This window comes from Conger conger, chromosome 1, assembly GCF_963514075.1.
Source record: "Conger conger chromosome 1, fConCon1.1, whole genome shotgun sequence".
Lineage (NCBI taxonomy): Eukaryota > Metazoa > Chordata > Actinopteri > Anguilliformes > Congridae > Conger > Conger conger.
In genome coordinates, this window is record NC_083760.1 from 83,440,501 (window position 1) to 83,463,583 (window position 23,083).

General features: G+C 40.3%; 1 protein-coding gene and 1 long non-coding RNA gene across 2 annotated transcripts in view; one reads left to right on the forward strand and one right to left on the reverse strand.

Moving 5' to 3' along the window:
- LOC133137230 (IgGFc-binding protein-like) overlaps window positions 1-17,186 on the reverse strand; it is a 30,779-nt gene extending 13,593 nt beyond the window's left edge. Inside the window, exons 1-4 of the mRNA XM_061255408.1 lie at window positions 17,183-17,186; window positions 11,424-11,723; window positions 4,101-4,783; window positions 585-1,152 (exon numbers count right to left, since the gene is read on the reverse strand). Coding sequence (XP_061111392.1) covers window positions 585-1,152; window positions 4,101-4,783; window positions 11,424-11,723; window positions 17,183-17,186 — 1,555 coding nt within the window. The remainder of the gene's footprint in view (window positions 1-584; window positions 1,153-4,100; window positions 4,784-11,423; window positions 11,724-17,182) is intronic.
- A 513-nt stretch (window positions 17,187-17,699) lies between these two features.
- On the forward strand, window positions 17,700-20,845 carry LOC133106028 (uncharacterized). Its single transcript, XR_009704213.1, has 3 exons — window positions 17,700-17,847; window positions 19,489-19,582; window positions 20,770-20,845. It is a non-coding gene; the product is annotated as an uncharacterized LOC133106028 (long non-coding RNA).
- The last annotated feature ends 2,238 nt before the right edge of the window (window positions 20,846-23,083 follow it).

The following is a 23,083-nucleotide window of genomic DNA, read 5'->3' on the forward strand; positions in this document are numbered from 1 at the left end:
ACATGAGACCTTTCTGCAACTTTTTTTTTTTTTTTTTCTGTTTAGAAATATATATTTTTTAAAAGGACAAGGGCCCTGTGCAAAAGTTTGGGAACCATTTTTTATTATTTTTTGTTACTTTTCAAAAAGATGATTACTAAGGCCCAGACCCAAGTGATTTACTTGTTAGGGCTTGAATGAGTCAGGTGAGTATAATTCCAGGGCTGAACTTTTTATTCTGAACTAACTCTGCCTTCTAAAGTATGTTCTAAGGTTGCTCATATTTTTATTTTTGCACACCACTGTATAAACTGTCAAATGGAAAGAGGCATTTGGTTAAACAGCCCAATCCACGGTTTTGCTTCAACCCTGCAAACCATCACTCTGGGAAATCGATTTAAACAGTAGCTACACACTAGATCTTTTTTTTTTTCTTTCTTTCTTAGCTGTAAACATGTTCTGACACCTACTTTAATGTGAAACCTGTTAAACCATGACATTATTTTGACACTTATGAAACAATTTCATTTCACCAAATGACCAGTGCCTCCATTTTGTAAAGCGAGAATAGAGCGGCAGTTAAGAACGCGGCCGGTGTTACTCACGGCAGAAGTTGGCAGATCTCCACACGCCGACTTGCGCATGGGCTTCCTGGCAGGCTTCAGTGTAGGCAGTGAGGGCACTGCAGAGGGTGGAGGCGTGGCCGTCATTCAGGCACATGTCAAAAACGCAGTCGTCAAAGTACGAATTGGGACTGACTTTGCCGTGGCAGAGCTTGAAGGGGCCGTTGGGGTTGGTGATCTTTCCGCACAGTTCGCTCTTCTGGTAGCGGGGCATCGATTTGGGATCGCACTTGGGGCACTTGCCACCGCAGTCACTGGAGCAGCGCGGGTCATCCCTCGACTTCCAGCTTTCGCCGAAAATGGCAACCGATTTGGCAGGGCGGTTGTCAGGCATGACCATGTCATCTGTTGCATCGCCATTCCAGTTGCCACACAGGCCACCCAGTTTCCCGGAATAGGGGCCTGGAAGAGTGAGCTTGACTTTGCTGTGCCAGTCGAATTTCAATTTCAGGCCAAAGTCAGTGCTTACCACTCCAAAGTACCCAATGCGGATGATGGACAATTTTCCATCTTCCAGTTCGAGTGGCAAGCTGGTGTACAGGCCATTGAGCTGTGGACAGGAGGACATTTTAAAACATAGCACCCACAGGTCTGCCTAATGAAAATTAGACACAATATTTCAAGCCTTTATTGAAAAACAAATACTTACCAACGCTTTTCCAGGCCTCTCCCTGCTCAGAATGACAGTGTTTCCATAAACTGTGATTTCAACAGCCTTGGTGTATGAAACCCTCTTGTTCGCTCCTCGATTCTCATTCTGCACTTGTACGTCAAAAGGCACCAAGCTAGGGTCATCCATTTCGAGCAGCTTGGACAGGTGATAAGTGCACGTGCCTTGGAAGTCATACCTCTTTCCATCAAAGGTTGTGTAGTGGGGGTCTCCAGAGGCATGGCAAGTGGCAAAGGATACTGGATAGCATTCCCGAACGCCCTTACGCAAGTCGCACACCAGTCCTTTCTTGCACTTTGTCTCGTAACAGTCAACCTTTCTGGTATCTTTGTTACACTTACAGCGGGTAGTGCATGTATTGTCTGCCCAGAATTCCTGCCCTGGCTTGTAGTACAAGCCGTCACGAGTACAGCCACATCTTTTTTTGCGCACACAGGTGTTACCGCTGAGAACAAAGCCCTTGTCACACTGGCACCCCTCCACACAGACTTTTGGGCACACTAAATTCTCTAGATTAATGCACGATGCAGGGCAGGCAGTGCCACATGCCTCATAGTGACTTTTCACTGGACACTCCATCGCTGTGAAAGTAATGGAAGAAACTGTGTGGGTAGAAAGGACCGACTACTGCAAATATTTAAGTTTGTTGGGAAATGTGATTTCATGATTTCATGGCGTGATCAACAGAGCGGATTTCTGATATTCAGGTTTACCGAACTATGCACTAGGTTCGGAATAGTAACGCTGCCTTTTGTTATTTTGGCACACCGAAAGGTCAACAGGCATTAGCAAGAGACTTTGAACACAGCTTAGCACAGGGTGTGCTAGGCTTGAGTTAGCAAGAGACTTTGAACACAGCTTAGCACAGGGTGTGCTAGGCTTGGGCTTTGCCTACCCTCGTCTCTGTCTTGCCCACCCAAACAGAAAAGAATAAAAAAGTTTTAAATACATTATTTTATGATTGACTCAATATCAATCCGGTTGGTTAGGACCATGTATCAATTCTCATTCGACTAAAGTGCAGAAAGCGCGTTCATAGGACAAGGACACTGTTGAAGACATTGAACTAAATAGACAATGTGATAGATATCATTTTAATATTTAGTTTTTCAAATTGTCAAAAGAGGCATAAACTTACGACACTTAGCAAATTCCCTCCAGCTACTTCCAGTGAACTTCACTCCCTCTGAATTGCAGGCACTGACATAGCTCTCCATACTGTCACAAATGAGCCTTTTGATGCCCTTGTTCATGCAGACATCATATACGCAGTTGTCAACAAACATGTCAGGTTCCAGGGTCTTGTGGCATTTAGCGAATGGACCACCTTTCTTTGCCATGAGGCCGCAGAATTCCTCTGCTCTGTACTTTTCCTGAAGTTCCACAGAGCAGCTGGGGCATTTTCCCCGGCAGCTGTCATCACAGAAAGGGTTCCCATCCTTAGTTTTCCAGCTTTTGGCAAACTCGAGGACGGTGGAGGCGCTTTTGCCCATGGGAGTGGTGAAGTCGTCTTTGCGATTACCATTGTAGTTACCACAGAGCCCACTTACTGATCTGAAGTAGCTACTTGGAACCGTGATGAAGAGACTTGATTTCCAGTCGTAACTAACCTCCAGCCCAAAGTCAGTGGTCAAAACAGCATGGAACTGTCTACGCACCACATGCAACTTACCCCTAGCAAGGGATACCGGGAGGTGGCTTTTTATTCCATTCACCTGTGACAATGTGGAGGACAAGGAATTGGAATCCATGTCATTGTCCAAAACAAATCGTAATTCTGTAATTATTGGCAATATTCTTAAGCCTTACCTCAACTTTGCCTTTCCGTTTACTTATTGTGATTGTCTGGCCGTAGACTATGACTGTCACTTCCCTTACAAATGACACATATTTATTTCCTCTGTGGTTGTTCTTGGCCAGAACTGTGAAGGGTATCAAACCGTTGACATTACCCACAGTGGTGGACAAAGTGTAAGTGCACGTTCCCTGAAAGTCAAATCTCTTCCCGTCGAATGTGGTGTAGTGGGGGTCCCCGAGAGCCCTACAGGTTGCCTTGGTGATGGAAACACAAACCCCCTTTTGGCATTCTTCCTTCTCTCTGCATTTGATATGATCACATGGATCTGGAGGATGTGGGGGTCGGGAACCTACAAGAGGGTAATAAAAACAAAGGACAGAACGGGGGTAATTGTCTGTCATACACTAGACCATGCTAATCGCCGAATGTTTATTAAAATGTTGTAATATGCATTTAAGTTAGCTATAAGCTAATTGGCATCTGTAGTCCCTTGTAATTTACCTTTGTAGCACACCCCGACAGCGCTGTAGCTGTGGGCCAACCTGTTACCATAGAAGTAAACAGCTGAAAGGGCATCGCTGGTTAGAGAATAGTGCCGCTGGCTTTTTCCAAGTGACAAGCTGGTCCACAGAAATTTGTGATCCCCAGGGAATTGCTTCCACTTTACTTTACGAGAGAGCGGCCTGCCATCCAATCGAGTGGTCTTGGCCCCGTTTGCTTCGCAGATGATGACAGCAGTGCTCGTGAATGCTGCCTGAGTGTCAAGGGACCAGTTGTTGGACAGCTCTGACAAAGGCAGTATACTGATGAAGAAGGGATTGTAGGGGTGGTTCCTGCTGTAGTACATTACCATTACTTTCTTGTTGCTTTTAATGATCAGCGGGATTTTCCCCCCGATTTCTGTATCCCACGTATTCCCAGCCTTGAGAGTTTTAGTCTTTGTTTTCCTTCCCCTAACAATGTTGACCTTGGTCTTGTTGTTAATGGCTAACACATGTACAACGTCCCTGGAGCTGCGCAATACAGGTACCAGCCAATGGGTGGTGAGCTTCTGCACTGGCAAAAGCTGCTGGAAGAGATGTGAGCAGAATATACCTGCCTTGGCGCACTGGTGCCCGGCCAAGACAGCCACCGGACGACTAGCTTTAATTTCAGTGCCTGTGAGGGACACCCTGCTTCGGAGTTGGTAAACCTCATACGGGGCCATTTTGATGGTCACCTTCACACCCTTCTTCCACCTAGCCATGCCTTTGACTTTCATGTCTCTGTAGGGGAGGAGATTAACTGTGTTCTTGTGATCGCCATTGATGATGGCGACTAGCTTGTCGTGTTTATTGGAGACAGTTTCGGGAGTGTAGATCATGTACTTGGTGTCCAGTTCGGTTGTGGGAAACACTATGCTGCTATCCCCGGTACTTGGCTTGTAGTTGAATGCCACCACAGAGATGTCAGCATCAGAGGAGATCTGCAGAGTTTTGCCAGATGACCCTGGGTTCCATATCTCAGCCTTAGATGGTATGGGGACTCGCACAGTGGACCTTTTTTTAACAAGCACATTTTTGGTGTAGCGTATGCCCTTGACTTCCAGCCTCACGTTGGCATTGGTCTTGTGTGCAGTGATAGCCAGTTGAAGGCCCGCATAGTAGTTACTAGTTTTGAAGTTTGCCATGAAGGCTGTTAGAAAGTCCCTTCCAACAGGACATCCATCAGCAGCTGAGGGGGAAAAAATTGCAATTATAAATCATTAAAGAAGAAAATTGATCTCAATGACGGGATAAGCATTTTAAAGCAATTAGTATTATACGATTTTGTTAAGGGATATGGCAAAATAATTTCACAGAATTGTTTCAGGAATAGTAATCAGTTTTCTAATAAAGCTGCTAATATCCATACAACTTAAGAAGAGTTCTTACCAATTGTGAGCATTGCAGCTACAAGAACTGGAAGAACTAATCTGATCTTCATGGCTGTCAATATGAAAAACAAAGAATTGCACAGGGTTGTTTAGTCAGGAAAGGAACTTGAATGTTAATTTACATGGTTTTTATTACTTAAGGTGAAGTGTTTGTTGTACACTAGAGTAAAAATACACAACTGTCTACTGTCACAAATGAAATTCTGCATGTGCATAATTGCACCATTATTTAGGACCTGAAATCAGTATTTGTAAAATTGCTTCACATTCTAGAAACAAAATGTTTCAAAGATCTTGAAACATTTTCTTGAAACGTCTCCAGAATTCCATTAAATATAAACCAAGTGGACAGCATGTACCTTTTCTATATACCTGTAAGCTTATATACAGTATTTGAACTGATTATGATTAAAACGGCTCTGATGTTCATTATGCAATGACTATTTTGAGCATTGCACCCCTTAGTCTGATACAAATAATTAATTAACATACAGTTGAGAACTCAGAATATTAAAGAGATGTACATAAAAGGAATTACATATATGGAATATATATTATATGTATAATCCAAAATAATTCAATATAAAAGTCAATTACATTATATGACAGCCATTGCTTATCAGAGCTGATTTAATCATAATCAGAAAATACACTCAGTGAGCAATTTATTAGGTAGACCTGTAGACCAGCTTGTTAATGCCAATGAACAGCCTGGAGTACAGGTCTACCTAAATAAAACGTGGTCAAGAGGTTCACCTGTTTTTCAGACCAAATGTCAGAATAGGTAAGAAATGATTTTGACAGTTTGAGTATGTCCCTGTGACTGATTGTTAATTCATGATGTGCCATAGATAGTTGTTTAACCTTATATAAAGTTTATTTTAGAAGTTCTTCTCAAGCACAATGTTCAGTACACTTTACAAGGACCAATGGCATCAATAAATGCATAAAGGGAAAACACAATAAAACAATAGAGCAGCCATAATTGATGTTCAAGTGTCCAGCAAGAAATAACAACAATAACAATATAAGATTCATATTAGTCATAACAAGTGAATAACAAAAATTTGAACAATTATTTGAATTGCCTATGGTCCAAATGCTCATGTGGCATATTCCAAGCAACCAAATGCACACATGTTGGACTAGAATTATTTCAGATGTGTATGTGTTTCTTAGAAAGGTTTACTAATAAAGCTAATATTGATATTGCACTAACAATACCACTAATCAATAATTGCAAATTTAGCTAATAATTTGCAGCAATAACTAATAGGTAGAGGGAACCTGTGCATGGAAAGAATGTTCTGTCCAAGCCCTCTCAGAAATAATGAAACTAACATTATCTCATGTGGAATTTAGCAGGGCATAGTGAGTGATCATTTGCTTGTGTATTGAATGCTTGATGTTAAAATAGGCTAAATTATATAAATTTTCATTTGGACTACCCAACATGTTTTTTGTGTTGTATGTTGTATGTGTATGTTCTGCCTAGTAACCTTTCCCCCCTCCTTTGGAGCATAACACTTGGGTCTGAGTAAAACATTAGAGATGAGAGCCCTTGTATGATTATTAACCTGAAAGCTAGACCATGGCAAAGTCCGCAAAGGCAAATCAATGCTAAAGTTAATGATGTATTTGTACATCATCAAATCAGGTTAACTACATTTGTTAATACCAATTCATATTGGAATGAAAAAAAGAAGAAGCAGTTAATGTATTTGTTAATGGTTAACTGGTTATAAATTAAATCTATGGATTGCTAACATATACATATTAAATTAGGGGTTACCACAAATCCATTAACAACGTTAATTCTATGCTTAATGAATGTATTTGCTGGAATGTATTAATGTTATGTTAACAGTTAATTCCGATTGGAAAAGAGGCATTTCATTAGTTCCGATATACAGTACAACATCATCCGACCTCATCACCATCCAGAATTAATCTGCATTCTTTACATAATTATATCAGCTACTGGAACTGTTTCATATTGCTAGGTAACAAACTAGTTAGTCTTTGCATTTGTTTATAGAGTTACCTGGCAACGCGAGACAGTTACAGTCCCAAATAGAATTCTGAAGGAAGTTATTTTGTTGATGCTGAATAAAGTGAATCTATTATCTTGAATTTATGTCTGAAATTACCATTACTTAAATAGCCTTGTCTGTAGAGGTGTTGCATAAAAGCAATATCACACTATGCTATTTATTGTGCTGTATATTGTCACAACTGAATATCTTCAGCTTTCGGCCTGGCCCTCATACCTACAATATGCAGTACAACAGCACTCCCTCATATGTGATATTGCTTAATTAACTACATTTGTTAATGGCAATTCATGTACCTTATTGTAATGTGTGACCCAACAATCTAATGCAGATTAAATTAAATATTTGAATCCCTAGCAGACAGAAAATAGCTCATTCCAAAAATAGTCCTGGATGACTTTTTTTCCCTTGATGATTATTTAAATAAAAATTTTACTTAGTAGTAGACATTGTTACAATAGTTGCAATAAGTCTGCTCAGAGAATGTGTTTCTCATATTTGACAATATTTTAGATATGATTCTATTCTTAAATCAGGCGACATGGCTCAGGCAGTAAGAGCAGTCGTCTGGCAGTCAGAGGGTTGCCGGTTCCATCCCCCACCCGGGCTGTGTCGAAGTGTCCCTGAGCAAGACACCTAAACCCAAATGCTCCTGACGAGCTGGTCGGCACCTTGCATGGCAGCCAATTGCCGTCAGTGTGTGAGTGTGTGTATGAATGGGTGAATGAGAAGCATCAATTGTACAGTGCTTTGGATAAAGGTGCTATATAAATGCCAACCATTAAATCCTTCGCCTTCAACTTTCAATAAAATTTTGTACCGGCTGAGTTATTCAATAATTCAGTAAGAACACACACTTTACTCTGAATAAAGTTAGTAGCATTTCTAAATTATGATCTGAATTGAAAAGGACTTTCAATTGACAACAAAACAAGGAAATGTGACTTTTCCTACCTTTTCTTCATGTCATGGAGAGAGACACAGTCACGTCAGGGTGATGAGAGGTGTTTTATATGGCAGGACAACATCATTAACAAAACATTATGTCAATATATGCTCATTTATATAAATAAAAAAGGCTGATGACTATGGGCAGGAGGCCAAATGTATATGTTACTTCAGGGTGTTCTTTATTTGAGATTAAACTCACTTTCTATTTGTATAGATAGATAGAAATTCTATTATCTATGTTTTATATAGGCTCTCTCGAAAACCAGTATTTGTAACGTAGTTGCAGATGAAATGCGTTACCTCCATCTGTGTGAAAGAAAATTCAGTTTAACTTCAGCTCATCAAAGAATCGACTACGGCCATGTAATTGAACTGATGACTAAAAGGCATTTTAGCTAATGGCATGTTGTTTCTAACAGTGTATAACTTGTTAGGCGTGCATAAAACAACAGCTTTTTTTTGCCTGCATAACAAAACCGCAGCATTTTCAATATGATGCGCTTCAGCAAAAACAGTTCTTGAATTTATGCCAAAAAATGTTGACATTTTACAACAAAAAATATATTTTGCAATGCCTACATCTGAATAGAGGAGTTCCAACTGTACTATAAAATCTGTAAAAAAAAATTAACTAATGCCCCCTGAAGCCGCCGTGTAACGCTTTTATTAATTGTTTAATTTGGAATGTAATTGGCTTTAAGTAACCTGCCTGACAAATAAATTGTTAAAACTTGATCTGTACTAAAATGTTATATATAAATAAAATTGTTAAATTGGAGTCAGATCAAACAAAGGTATATTTATGTACATTTTAGTACATTACTGATAATTTACACTTGATCGCTAAAGGAATCCTGCACTGTAACGTGCTCTCTGAACTCTCGTCTGCTGGTCTCACCACATGCCACATCGGCCATTATGTAGCAATAAATGACTCACAAGCAATAAAATGTTATATATAAATTCAATTGTTAAATTGGAGTCAGATCAAACAAAGGAGTTTCTTGCTCAGCCCGTACCAGAATAAATCATTTTGGCACTAATCTCATAAGTGTGAGCTCACTTTTCAAAACCTTAGACGAAAGACTCAAAACAGTCAGCACAACAGTAACATAGCCTGTTCGCCTGTTCAAAACATGCATTGTGCATTCATATCTTTGAATAAATCTTGCACTTCCAAACTCATTGGTTAAAATTCCTCATTATTGATGAAATAATACAGGAACATTTGTTTAGATCGCCCACACAAATGATGGCTATAGATTCACTGTTTAGTTGCTTTTACAATACTTTACTATAGTATGAAAAAAAAACTTGATACATGTTTCAATATGGTCTTTTTGTGGTTTGAAATAAAGAGAATGGTGGTAATAGTAGAAGAGCACTGAATGTGGACCCAATTGCTTTTACAAAAACGATGTATTTCGAGTCCAATTTAAAATCAAGATCAATAAAATCAGTAACATCAATCATTAGTAATTTGAGTGCTAGCTCAAACTGGAGGGGTGCGTGTCAAAAAAGGTTGAAAACTCCTGTGACAAAAGGATGATGATGAAATATTATATTCAATGATAATGTGGTAAAATGTATCCTGTTCGAAAGTAACTGATGTCAATCAATTAATTTATCCTGGACTGTTACAGTTACTTATCACGGTGAGCAGTTGGATACATTGGTAGGTACAATGCATTATAATGAATTAAAAAACAGTATTTTCAAATGTAATGCATTTCATTTTGCAATGCTAATACTTTGAAAGTTAAGTTGTGTCAAGTGATTTGGTTTAGCAAATGATTTTTGGTTTATATATATATTGTATCCAAGCAATTAGCTTTTAGAGTTTTGAAAACTGATTATCATTATCTGTTTTGAGTTTTATGTCTACAGTTTTGAAAAATAACTTAAAGGTTCTGAAATTAGTGTCAAAAACTGTATTTTAAGAAGAAATATTTTAGAAAATATGTCAATGCTATGAAGCATTAGTAATCCTTTTGGTTCTGCGTGACTAGTCTGTCATATTGATCTCCAGAGAAGTACTCTGTCAACACTACAGGCAATACATGCATAGAAACATGAATCTACTCTATCCAAAACACATATAAACTAAGGGAAATATTTGTTTAAACATTTGTTTACCCTTGTCTCCACATAACATTTGTTTAAGCACTGAGTCAATTAGATGTCCAAATATAGAAAAGGTCAAATATATGTGGTGCGTGTATGTGTGTTCAAGAGAGAAAGAAAATGAGAGCCAGAGAGACTGAGAAATTAGATGAGGCACTCTGTATTATATGGGCCAAACACTGGTATGTGTAACAGCAATCGGAGGATATTGTTATGTCAGCTCCCACCTGGCCAGGAACATCCACTGTTGTTCTTTGTCCAATGATAAGGTAAGATGTATAGACATAGTACCTGTATATAATGGTACCACAGTTCCTTTACACACTCCTAAATAACTCCTAAAACTCCTAAATAATCCTAAAGTTCATACTCAGTATTTGGAGATGGGTATAACCATCTAAAGTAAATTCTGAATGTCAAAGAAGACAAAGAGTTGCGTGAGGCACACGTTCCCTGCTTGGGTCAACATTGAGTGGGTGGGATGTGCTTCATTAGCTGCTTGAGGGTGTTTATTCAACAAATAGCAACAAGGGGGGGTGGGGGTGACCATGAGAAAACTAATAAGGATGTATGATCATACAAGGCAGGAGTGTACAATGTTATCCAGCAAGGGCCGATGTGGGTGCAAGTATTTGTTTTAGCCCAGCACCAAGACACCTCACACAACAAATCAACGAATCAGTTTTCAACATCTCAGTAAGTAGAATCTGGTATTTTAGTGCCATTTAAAACAAACACCTGTACCCACACTGGTCCTATTTGGATAAGAACGGAAATCCCCAACATAGGGCGTATTGGCCAATACAATCAGAAAAATATCGTAATATGTATTGTAATGGCCCATAATTTATATATAATGTGCTATTGAATATGCAGGCAAGTCAGTGAGACACACATACAAGTAACCATAGCATATATCACTGCTTCCCAAGCATTTTTGGTCAGGCCTGACCAGAAATCTACAGATATACTCCCATCCCGGCTGTCTGTCCGGTCATGTGAATGACACACTACAGGTCGACCACTGTTTCTTGTTTCCATTGTTCATGTGAATATATGTTACCATAGTTGCAAATCAAACATCGAGTCTGGTAGGTCTAAACTTCTTGGGGGCATGAACAACATGGTATGTACAGGAGCATGGTTTACAACGTATGGTAAAGTGTCTTATGTCAGCACGTGCTTTGTAAATAGGCTATTGTCCAGACCTGTTGCAAAAATAGCCGTTATAAAGCTTTTGTTGTTGTTCACAAAATTGTGCCTTGTTTGGGTAACCCTTTGTTCAGTATGTGCAGTATCTGCCCCCTACGTGGGAGTGGGCGGAGGCTGACAGAGTGGGAGAAGCTCTGGTTGAGGAGCTCCAGCCTCATCTCAAATGTGACAGTCCAATCGTGTGGGTCACTCTGCTTCAGCACCATCTCGTTCACCACCTCATAATGTTTTCCCCCTTCTTTCAGGACCATAGTGGTGTTGCTCCGGTTGGTGATGTCACTTCCTGTCTTGGTTCTCCACAGCACAGTGGGCTGAGGGAAGCTCAGGGTGGAGAGGAAGGTGAGGATGACGCTGTTGCAGGTGGTCTGGATGGCAAGCTCAGGTTCCTCATATGCAGCTGAGCAGAGAACAAACACCCGGAAATAAGTCAAGGCATTAGCCGTAGAAGAACATGAGTCCAGACAAATATGTAAATGTATACTGCAACCTCTATTTCTAAAAGAATCACATGCCATTATAGCACACTGAAAGTGAAAGCATTCGCTGAACTGATCAATTAAAAATCCTGGGATGCAAATTTGAGAGAGGGAAAATCAGCCATCTATACACATTAAAAGGCATATTATGCAGGATTTCTTTCCTTGCTTTGCTGCTGTGTTCACAATAAAAAAAACAATTTCCTCCCCAACTCTACACCACCAGGTTGACAAAGCTCACCCACCAATAAAATAACTGGATATTTTATTCTGGCTTACTGCCAGTAGCATCATATTGCAGACTACTGGAATCATGTCACTTTCAAAAGTACAGCAATATCTCATACCTACTCATTCATATGTGAAGCAGTTGCGCGTATGTCAAAATGCACAACAGATATTTACAATAGCAAAAACTCCCAATTCGCTGTCATATGCACAAAAGCTACGGGGTAGCTTAGATTTAGTTTAGTTGGGATGGAACATTCTACGTTCGCCACTGCTAGGACCCATTTGGTTTCAGCCTGCTCTTGCCTGCCGCACTGCCAAATTATGTGACCTAAACAGGCATAGTGAACACAAAAACATCAATTCATTCATTGTCAATATTATTTTTTCTTTTTTCACCTTTACATAGAATTGTTTTTTTATCTATCTATTAGAGCAAATGTCTCTAACATTACAACAGCGGCCCAACAGCCAACCCCCAAGGCAACAAAAGCACACAACCTCCACCACCACCACCACCACTTTCTCTCCCAACACAGACGCTGATGTTTCTCGACTCATGCTCTCCCAGCAGGAGGGCAGCTAAAGGGACCTGTGGCACAGCCCAAGACTGGATTAAGTCCTATCTCTCTGCCCGCTCCTCCCAGGTCAACTGGGCTGGTCATTCCCTTGTTACAGGAGTTCCCCAGGGCTCAGTCCTCAGTCCCCTCCTCTTCTCCATCTACACCAGATCCCTTGACCCTGTTATCTCTGCTCATGGCAAGTCATACCACTGTTATGCTGATGACACCCAACTCTTTCTCTCCTTTCCCCCCAACTGACACACAGTCACACCTATATCTCCACCTGCCTGACAGACATCCAGATCTGGATGGACAGCCACCATCTAAAGCTCGACCCAGGTAAGACAGAACTAATCTTCATCCCTGCTCTAACCTCTCCCTTCTCAGATTTTCCATTTCGCTAGGGGACACCACAGTGACCTCATCCCCCAGTTCAAGGAACCTCGGAGTGGTGATGGACAACAAGCTGTGCAATTCTAGGTCACGACTGCTGTCTGTTCTGGCCAGGTCAGAACAGCAGAGTCTTTGACCATTTCCAAGCGCAGACTGAAAACTCACCTCTTCAGGCTGCACCTTTTCCTCCCTACCCCACTGCTATAATTAGCCGTGTGTACCATAGGTTATAGCACTTATGTATGATTATTTTAATATTCAGGGTATTCTTGCTGCCAAACGTGGTATGCTAGTTGGAAAGTACATGTACTCTTCAAGGGTTCAAGTTTTATTTTTGTGATCATCCTAGGACTTGGAACTTTCCTCTAGGGTCTTCAACACATGTGTCCCTGGTTCTAATTTGCACTTTATTGTACATCGCTCTGGATAAGTGTCTGCTAAATGACTAATGTAATGTAATGTAATGTAACCACACATTTGCCAGAGATATGAATTTCGTGAAAAATGCAATATATCTCTGACCGGGGATATTGGTCTATACTTTTCAGATAAATTGCACAAAGAAAAAAGGGTCACACCAACAAACTTCCCCAACACTTTTTAGAATAACAAATACAGGTAGATCAGTAAGGTACTGGGCAGAAGTGAACACAGACACATACTGTCAGGGCATCATAGAAATGACTGAGCATGGTTGTATTATAATATTGATTATAAAGTTGAAATATTATAAAGTTGCAAATCCTTTATAGTATGGCTTTAAAATGATACAATTTGCAATTAACAGCTTGTTACAAGCTGAGGTGGAAAGCCCAGGGGTCAGAAAGTGAAGCCCTTCCCATGCAGCCATCTGATTTCACCAATTATACCTGCTGGCTGAAGACTTGTGCCAATTAGCAATTCCAAATGATTGGATGGCCTGCAGCTATTCATGTTTGCCACCTGTAGGGGACATGAGTTTCTGGTCTTAATCCCTGGAACCACGGCTGGATTCAAATCTAAATTTTATGCTTTTTTCCTGATGTTCAAGGGGGGAATCCCCAAGATGTCAGGATGAAACATGCCAGCCATGTCAAGTGGGGTATTGTTTCGAATGATGAAAGTGGAGGGAGCAATTTTAGGGGTATAAAATGCAAGCTTCCACCAAGAATCTGTGGGACAATTAAAACAATTAAAAATCAATGGCAGTAATACAGGTGGTGATTGCAGAGACCCCACTACAACTGAGAAGGTTACAGCTTTCATTAACCTACTGGGTAAACCTGCCACGGCATGGACAATACCATCCAACCCAAAGATATTTAGAGCCCTGTTGAGAAAAGGTAAAAAGGAAGAAGAGGACCTTTGGTTGGTCAACTGACGAAGAGGCGCATATGATAGGTATTAAGGATATGCTTGGAAGTCAAACTGTAGCATTCCCTGTGGTGCGTCCATGGTTGTTGACGGAGCCAGCAGTGGATTTGGAATTACTGAAGAGGAAGATGTGATTTTAATAACGAAACAATGGACCTGTGTACCAACCCCACATAGTATGGATATATACTGGTGCATCGAAGAGACACAATGATAGATTAGGGATGGCATTCTTTGTGCCCGATTTTGAAATCAATAAGAAGAGAATAAATGGCATGATCTGTTTGTGTGTACAGGAGACATGAAAAGTTTTATTCGCTTTACAATGGGTGGAAGAATTGGGGCCACTGAGAGTTTCAGTTCTTACTCCAACTCCTTAATGAGTCTGTGATGCCTCCGCTCAGAATCTAGACGAGAATTACCACATGAGATTGCAGACATTATTTCCAATCCAGAGGATGGAACTGAGGATATGGGTTGTGTGGATTCCAGCACATGTAGGTATTCAAGGAAATGCATTGGCAGATATTGCATTGGCAGATAGATTTGCAAAAAAGGCACGTAGAAGAATGAGGTTTGGCCAGACAGGGCTAAATAGCATCATGTTTTTAACAAAAAAAACACAACAGTGACAGAAGTGATTATTGCAAGTAGTCAATTAAGCATGTACTGGTTAACTGCTCAAAGTACAGTCAAGAGAGAGGGCAATTGGTTTTGGGCAGGAAACAAAATGCAGCTGATCCACTGATCAGCCATCAAGATATACCTCTATTGTAAGAACTGAAACTGTTTTTTTGGCCCCAGAGCATGCACACCTCGTACCGAAACAGGAAGGAATTAAATCAATCTTGAAAAATAATCAGCCCTTGTACTAATTAGTTCAGTGAGAAGACATTTTTGAATTTAAAAGTATTCTCCATAATAGTATAATATTGCCAGTAATAAGTTGTAGTTTTGAATGGACTCCAATGGGGAAATGAGGCGCCATAGTCTTAATAAGCAACAATATCTCTGGTAACTACTGGGGTTTCTGGGGGGAATGTCGATCCCTGGTCCTTGCACAAATGGAGGAGGTGATGTTTTCATATGATGAATTTGAGAGGTTTGTGTATAAATCATGAATGCATGTTGAGGGATGGGAGGGGTAAGTAAGAACTGAGAATTGAGGTTTATACTTCTAGTGCTAATCTGCCTCTCATTTGGAATTACTAGCCTCTTATTTTATTTCAATAAATAAATAAAAATATAAAATATAAAAAATATACTTTAAATACAATTAAAACACCATCATTAAAATGAGAAAAACTATTACTAAATAATGTTCAAACTTACTACGTGTATATATACATTGTTTGACGGGCAGCTATGCAACCAAACTGAAAATGGATGGTTAAACAGGCCATTGCTGTCCATGCCTTGGAGATGGAGGCATTCAGATGCTCAAAACAGGAAGAGAACATATTGAAATAGGTCAAACTCATTAACCTCAACCTGTTTTAGTAGCTGATGTGTTGGGAGATCAGCAAATCTTTTCCACTGCATTTATGTATATTAGATGTTTGCAGACCACTATATAACCCAGTTGCTATTTATACAGGCTATTTATTCAGCTGGTGTTTTCATCTATTATCCCCTGAAACAGATGTTCACCAAACTGATCAAAAATTCATGAATTTGCTTAGGGAAAATAGTAGCTTTGGTTGTCTTTACATTTACATTGACATTTTTGTCATTTGGCAAACGCTTTTAATCCAAAGTGCATAGGTTCTTCCACAAGTTAAAAGCATCAAATCCATAAATATTCTTTCTTTCTTTCATTCACTGACTTCTTTCTGTAGGACAACCAGGCAGTGTCTTCCACCAGAGTGCTACCTTCCAATGCTTTTTTTTCCCCATAGGGATTTCGATTTCCGCTGAAAATATGGCCGGCGGTTAACATGGGCTTCAGGGCTTTTCACGTTTTGTTCTATGATGTTCTACATCTGTTAATATTCTAACTATGAGTAATAAAAGCGGTTATGTGCCTTGAGGGGTGGCCGACAGAATGCGACTGTTGTAGTTTCAATATTGCATCTTGTTACATTTGGTTCATGTTTTGCATTTCAGCACAAAACAACAAACATGAATAGTCATGAAAACCTAGTTTCATTTACATTTTTTCAAAATAAACTTATACTGCCCATGACTTATACTACCCATGTCTTCATTACAGTGGATTATTTCTAGGAATCACAACTTCTTCACAAATGAATGACACTTTAATTGTTAAAAGTGATCTAGAGGTAATCTATATTGTTTGGGATTAAAGTGAAGAGAATATTTGTTGAGTACTTTGATATAATTTTCTATATTGCGTTAAAATCCCAATGATGATCTGACCCGGTGAACGGAACCAACAGGTCGAAAAAGCGAATGGAACATAAGGGTTAATATAACTCACAAGGTTTAAGGACAGTAAACAGTCTATTGGGCACTCTCACAGTTAATTTAGGAGAAGAAGCAACAAAAAAGACACAATTATTGTAAAACAAATCATTTATTTATTGGGTAAAATTCTCCCAGCAGTTATTGATTTGTTTGTTCATTTGTTTTTCCTTCACAAGCTTTCTTGTCCTGTCATGTTTCTGTAGGACGATCAGCTTTCTCAGTACTTTTGTGGTGTTCAGTTTTTTGCTAAACACCATAATGGCGAAGTAAGCCAAGCAAGCCACAAATGCCACTAAGACAGGCACAAGAGTCCATTTGTGCCTGGTCTCGACAAAAGGTGAGATACAATTACTTCATTACTTCATCATGGGTCCAGTTCACTTGTGATCTTACAGTTTTTTTACAATTGGTTTTACCCATGTTTCAATGCTGAGTGCACTTTCTCAAAAATCTCAACACAGTTCTCTTTACCAGCACGCAGCTGGGCACAACAGTACCAAATTCACCAAGACTGCCAAAACACAACTAATTCTACCGTAACACTGTCGCCAAACATGAGGAAAAACACAGACATACTATCATCTATATTACACCTTATATTCTCTCTTGCCATACACATGAGGGAAAAACCTCTTTGAACGCCTGATCCATGCCAGGGAATCTTCCACACAGTCCTGGCATGCAGCATTCATTGCCTATAGGAGGGACATCTGATCATGTGGACAGTGGTCATATATGTACCTTCCACCTCCATGAGAAAAATTATTTCTCTATAGGGTTAAAAAATGGTGTGCGGTGAGAGGAAAAGTGGTGACATCATCCTTGGACAGACTTCAAACCACTCACAGGCGTGGTGAAATGCCACATTGTTTCACATGATTATGAATGTTTACACATTTCCTCGCCTGCCCCCCTTCTTCACCTGGGACAAACCTTCTATACAGTTCACCGAGAAATTAGATGAGGCACTCCGTATTATATGGGCCAAACACTGGTATGTGTAACAGCAATCGGAGGATATTGTTATGTCAGCTCCCACCTGGCCAGGAACATCCACTGCTGTTCTTTGTCCAATGATAAGGTAAGATGTATAGACATATTACCTGTATATAATGGTACCACAGTTCCTTTACACACTCCTAAATAACTCCTAAAACTCCTAAATAATCCTAAAGTTCCTCTCAAAGGGGACGGTACATAGCTTCTTCATCATGACTACATGTTTTCTCAGGAATGGCTGTCAAGCTTATATTTTGGACATTTGAAAATGTAACATTATCTGCTAATACTCCGTGGTGGTATATATATATGTATATATATATATATATATATATATATATATTTTACTTTTAGACAATATCTTTCAATATGGTATTATAGTGAACAAGTCAAATTGCTGTCTAACTCAATTGTGTTAAGTTTTGAACTCAAGTTTAACAGTTTTGAAAACGGTACGTTAACATAGCAGAGTTTTGCTGGTGGTTGTGTTTGAGTGAGATAAGAATTCTTGAATTTTGAAAGACATTTTCATTTAATGCATTTTGTGTGAAAACAATGAAAAATGGTCCACAGTTTAGTCCACATACTGTAGACTGCTGTTGTGCTACCTGTGTTAAGAGTTTTGAAAAAGCATACTCAGTATTTGGAGATGGGTATAACCATCTAAAGTAAATTCTGAATGTCAAAGAAGACAAAGAGTTGCGTGAGGCACACGTTCCCTGCTTGGGTCAACATTGAGTGGGTGGGATGTGCTTCATCAGCTGCTTGAGGGTGTTTATTCAACAAATAGCAACAAGGAGGGGTGGGGGTGACCATGAGAAAACTAATAAGGATGTATGATCATACAGGGCAGGAGTGTACAATGTTATCCAGCAAGGGCTGATGTGGGTGCAAGTATTTGTTTTAGCCCAGCACCAAGACACCTCACACAACAAATCAACGAATCAGTTTTCAACATCTCAGTAAGTAGAATCTGGTATTTTAGTGCCATTTAAAACAAACACCTGTACCCACACTGGTCCTATTTGGATAAGAACGGAAATCCCCAACATAGGGCGTATTGGCCAATACAATCAGACAAATATCGTAATATGTATTGTATTGGCCCATAATTTATATATATTGTGCTATTGAATATGCAGGCAAGTCAGTGAGACACACATACAAGTAACCATAGCATATATCACTGCTTCCCAAGCATTTTTGGTCAGGCCTGACCAGAAATCTACAGATATACTCCCATCCCGGCTGTCTGTACGGTCATGTGAATGACACACTACAGGTCGACCACTGTTTCTTGTTTCCATTGTTCATGTGAATATATGTTACCATAGTTGCAAATCAAACATCGAGTCTGGTAGGTCTAAACTTCTTGGGGGCATGAACAACATGGTATGTACAGGAGCATGGTTTACAACGTATGGTAAAGTGTCTTATGTCAGCACGTGCTTTGTAAATAGGCTATTGTCCAGACCTGTTGCAAAAATAGCCGTTATAAAGCTTTTGTTGTTGTTCACAAAATTGTGCCTTGTTTGGGTAACCCTTTGTTCAGTATGTGCAGTATCTGCCCCCTACGTGGGAGTGGGCGGAGGCTGACAGAGTGGGAGAAGCTCTGGTTGAGGAGCTCCAGCCTCATCTCAAATGTGACAGTCCAATCGTGTGGGTCACTCTGCTTCAGCACCATCTCGTTCACCACCTCATAATGTTTTCCCCCTTCTTTCAGGACCATAGTGGTGTTGCTCCGGTTGGTGATGTCACTTCCTGTCTTGGTTCTCCACAGCACAGTGGGCTGAGGGAAGCCCAGGGTGGAGAGGAAGGTGAGGATGACGCTGTTGCAGGTGGTCTGGATGGCAAGCTCAGGTTCCTCATATGCAGCTGAGCAGAGAACAAACACCCGGAAATAAGTCAAGGCATTAGCCGTAGAAGAACATGAGTCCAGACAAATATGTAAATGTATACTGCAACCTCTATTTCTAAAAGAATCACATGCCATTATAGCACACTGAAAGTGAAAGCATTCGCTGAACTGATCAATTAAAAATCCTGGGATGCAAATTTGAGAGAGGGAAAATCAGCCATCTATACACATTAAAAGGCATATTATGCAGGATTTCTTTCCTTGCTTTGCTGCTGTGTTCACAATAAAAAAAACAATTTCCTCCCCAACTCTACACCACCAGGTTGACAAAGCTCACCCACCAATAAAATAACTGGATATTTTATTCTGGCTTACTGCCAGTAGCATCATATTGCAGACTACTGGAATCATGTCACTTTCAAAAGTACAGCAATATCTCATACCTACTCATTCATATGTGAAGCAGTTGCGTGTATGTCAAAATGCACAACAGATATTTACAATAGCAAAAACTCCCAATTCGCTGTCATATGCACAAAAGCTACGGGGTAGCTTAGATTTAGTTTAGTTGGGATGGAACATTCTACGTTCACCACTGCTAGGACCCATTTGGTTTCAGCCTGCTCTTGCCTGCCGCACTGCCAAATTATGTGACCTAAACAGGCATAGTGAACACAAAAACATCAATTCATTCATTGTCAATATTATTTTTTCTTTTTTCACCTTTACATAGAATTGTTTTTTTATCTATCTATTAGAGCAAATGTCTCTAACATTACAACAGCGGCCCAACAGCCAACCCCCAAGGCAACAAAAGCACACAACCTCCACCACCACCACTTTCTCTCCCAACACAGATGCTGATGTTTCTCGACTCATGCTCTCCCAGCAGGAGGGCAGCTAAAGGGACCTGTGGCACAGCCCAAGACTGGATTAAGTCCTATCTCTCTGCCCGCTCCTCCCAGGTCAACTGGGCTGGTCATTCCCTTGTTACAGGAGTTCCCCAGGGCTCAGTCCTCAGTCCCCTCCTCTTCTCCATCTACACCAGATCCCTTGACCCTGTTATCTCTGCTCATGGCAAGTCATACCACTGTTATGCTGATGACACCCAACTCTTTCTCTCCTTTCCCCCCAACTGACACACAGTCACACCTATATCTCCACCTGCCTGACAGACATCCAGATCTGGATGGACAGCCACCATCTAAAGCTCGACCCAGGTAAGACAGAACTAATCTTCATCCCTGCTCTAACCTCTCCCTTCTCAGATTTTCCATTTCGCTAGGGGACACCACAGTGACCTCATCCCCCAGTTCAAGGAACCTCGGAGTGGTGATGGACAACAAGCTGTGCAATTCTAGGTCACGACTGCTGTCTGTTCTGGCCAGGTCAGAACAGCAGAGTCTTTGACCATTTCCAAGCGCAGACTGAAAACTCACCTCTTCAGGCTGCACCTTTTCCTCCCTACCCCACTGCTATAATTAGCCGTGTGTACCATAGGTTATAGCACTTATGTATGATTATTTTAATATTCAGGGTATTCTTGCTGCCAAACGTGGTATGCTAGTTGGAAAGTACATGTACTCTTCAAGGGTTCAAGTTTTATTTTTGTGATCATCCTAGGACTTGGAACTTTCCTCTAGGGTCTTCAACACATGTGTCCCTGGTTCTAATTTGCACTTTATTGTACATCGCTCTGGATAAGTGTCTGCTAAATGACTAATGTAATGTAATGTAATGTAACCACACATTTGCCAGAGATATGAATTTCGTGAAAAATGCAATATATCTCTGACCGGGGATATTGGTCTATACTTTTCAGATAAATTGCACAAAGAAAAAAGGGTCACACCAACAAACTTCCCCAACACTTTTTAGAATAACAAATACAGGTAGATCAGTAAGGTACTGGGCAGAAGTGAACACAGACACATACTGTCAGGGCATCATAGAAATGACTGAGCATGGTTGTATTATAATATTGATTATAAAGTTGAAATATTATAAAGTTGCAAATCCTTTATAGTATGGCTTTAAAATGATACAATTTGCAATTAACAGCTTGTTACAAGCTGAGGTGGAAAGCCCAGGGGTCAGAAAGTGAAGCCCTTCCCATGCAGCCATCTGATTTCACCAATTATACCTGCTGGCTGAAGACTTGTGCCAATTAGCAATTCCAAATGATTGGATGGCCTGCAGCTATTCATGTTTGCCACCTGTAGGGGACATGAGTTTCTGGTCTTAATCCCTGGAACCACGGCTGGATTCAAATCTAAATTTTATGCTTTTTTCCTGATGTTCAAGGGGGGAATCCCCAAGATGTCAGGATGAAACATGCCAGCCATGTCAAGTGGGGTATTGTTTCGAATGATGAAAGTGGAGGGAGCAATTTTAGGGGTATAAAATGCAAGCTTCCACCAAGAATCTGTGGGACAATTAAAACAATTAAAAATCAATGGCAGTAATACAGGTGGTGATTGCAGAGACCCCACTACAACTGAGAAGGTTACAGCTTTCATTAACCTACTGGGTAAACCTGCCACGGCATGGACAATACCATCCAACCCAAAGATATTTAGAGCCCTGTTGAGAAAAGGTAAAAAGGAAGAAGAGGACCTTTGGTTGGTCAACTGACGAAGAGGCGCATATGATAGGTATTAAGGATATGCTTGGAAGTCAAACTGTAGCATTCCCTGTGGTGCGTCCATGGTTGTTGACGGAGCCAGCAGTGGATTTGGAATTACTGAAGAGGAAGATGTGATTTTAATAACGAAACAATGGACCTGTGTACCAACCCCACATAGTATGGATATATACTGGTGCATCGAAGAGACACAATGATAGATTAGGGATGGCATTCTTTGTGCCCGATTTTGAAATCAATAAGAAGAGAATAAATGGCATGATCTGTTTGTGTGTACAGGAGACATGAAAAGTTTTATTCGCTTTACAATGGGTGGAAGAATTGGGGCCACTGAGAGTTTCAGTTCTTACTCCAACTCCTTAATGAGTCTGTGATGCCTCCGCTCAGAATCTAGACGAGAATTACCACATGAGATTGCAGACATTATTTCCAATCCAGAGGATGGAACTGAGGATATGGGTTGTGTGGATTCCAGCACATGTAGGTATTCAAGGAAATGCATTGGCAGATATTGCATTGGCAGATAGATTTGCAAAAAAGGCACGTAGAAGAATGAGGTTTGGCCAGACAGGGCTAAATAGCATCATGTTTTTAACAAAAAAAACACAACAGTGACAGAAGTGATTATTGCAAGTAGTCAATTAAGCATGTACTGGTTAACTGCTCAAAGTACAGTCAAGAGAGAGGGCAATTGGTTTTGGGCAGGAAACAAAATGCAGCTGATCCACTGATCAGCCATCAAGATATACCTCTATTGTAAGAACTGAAACTGTTTTTTTGGCCCCAGAGCATGCACACCTCGTACCGAAACAGGAA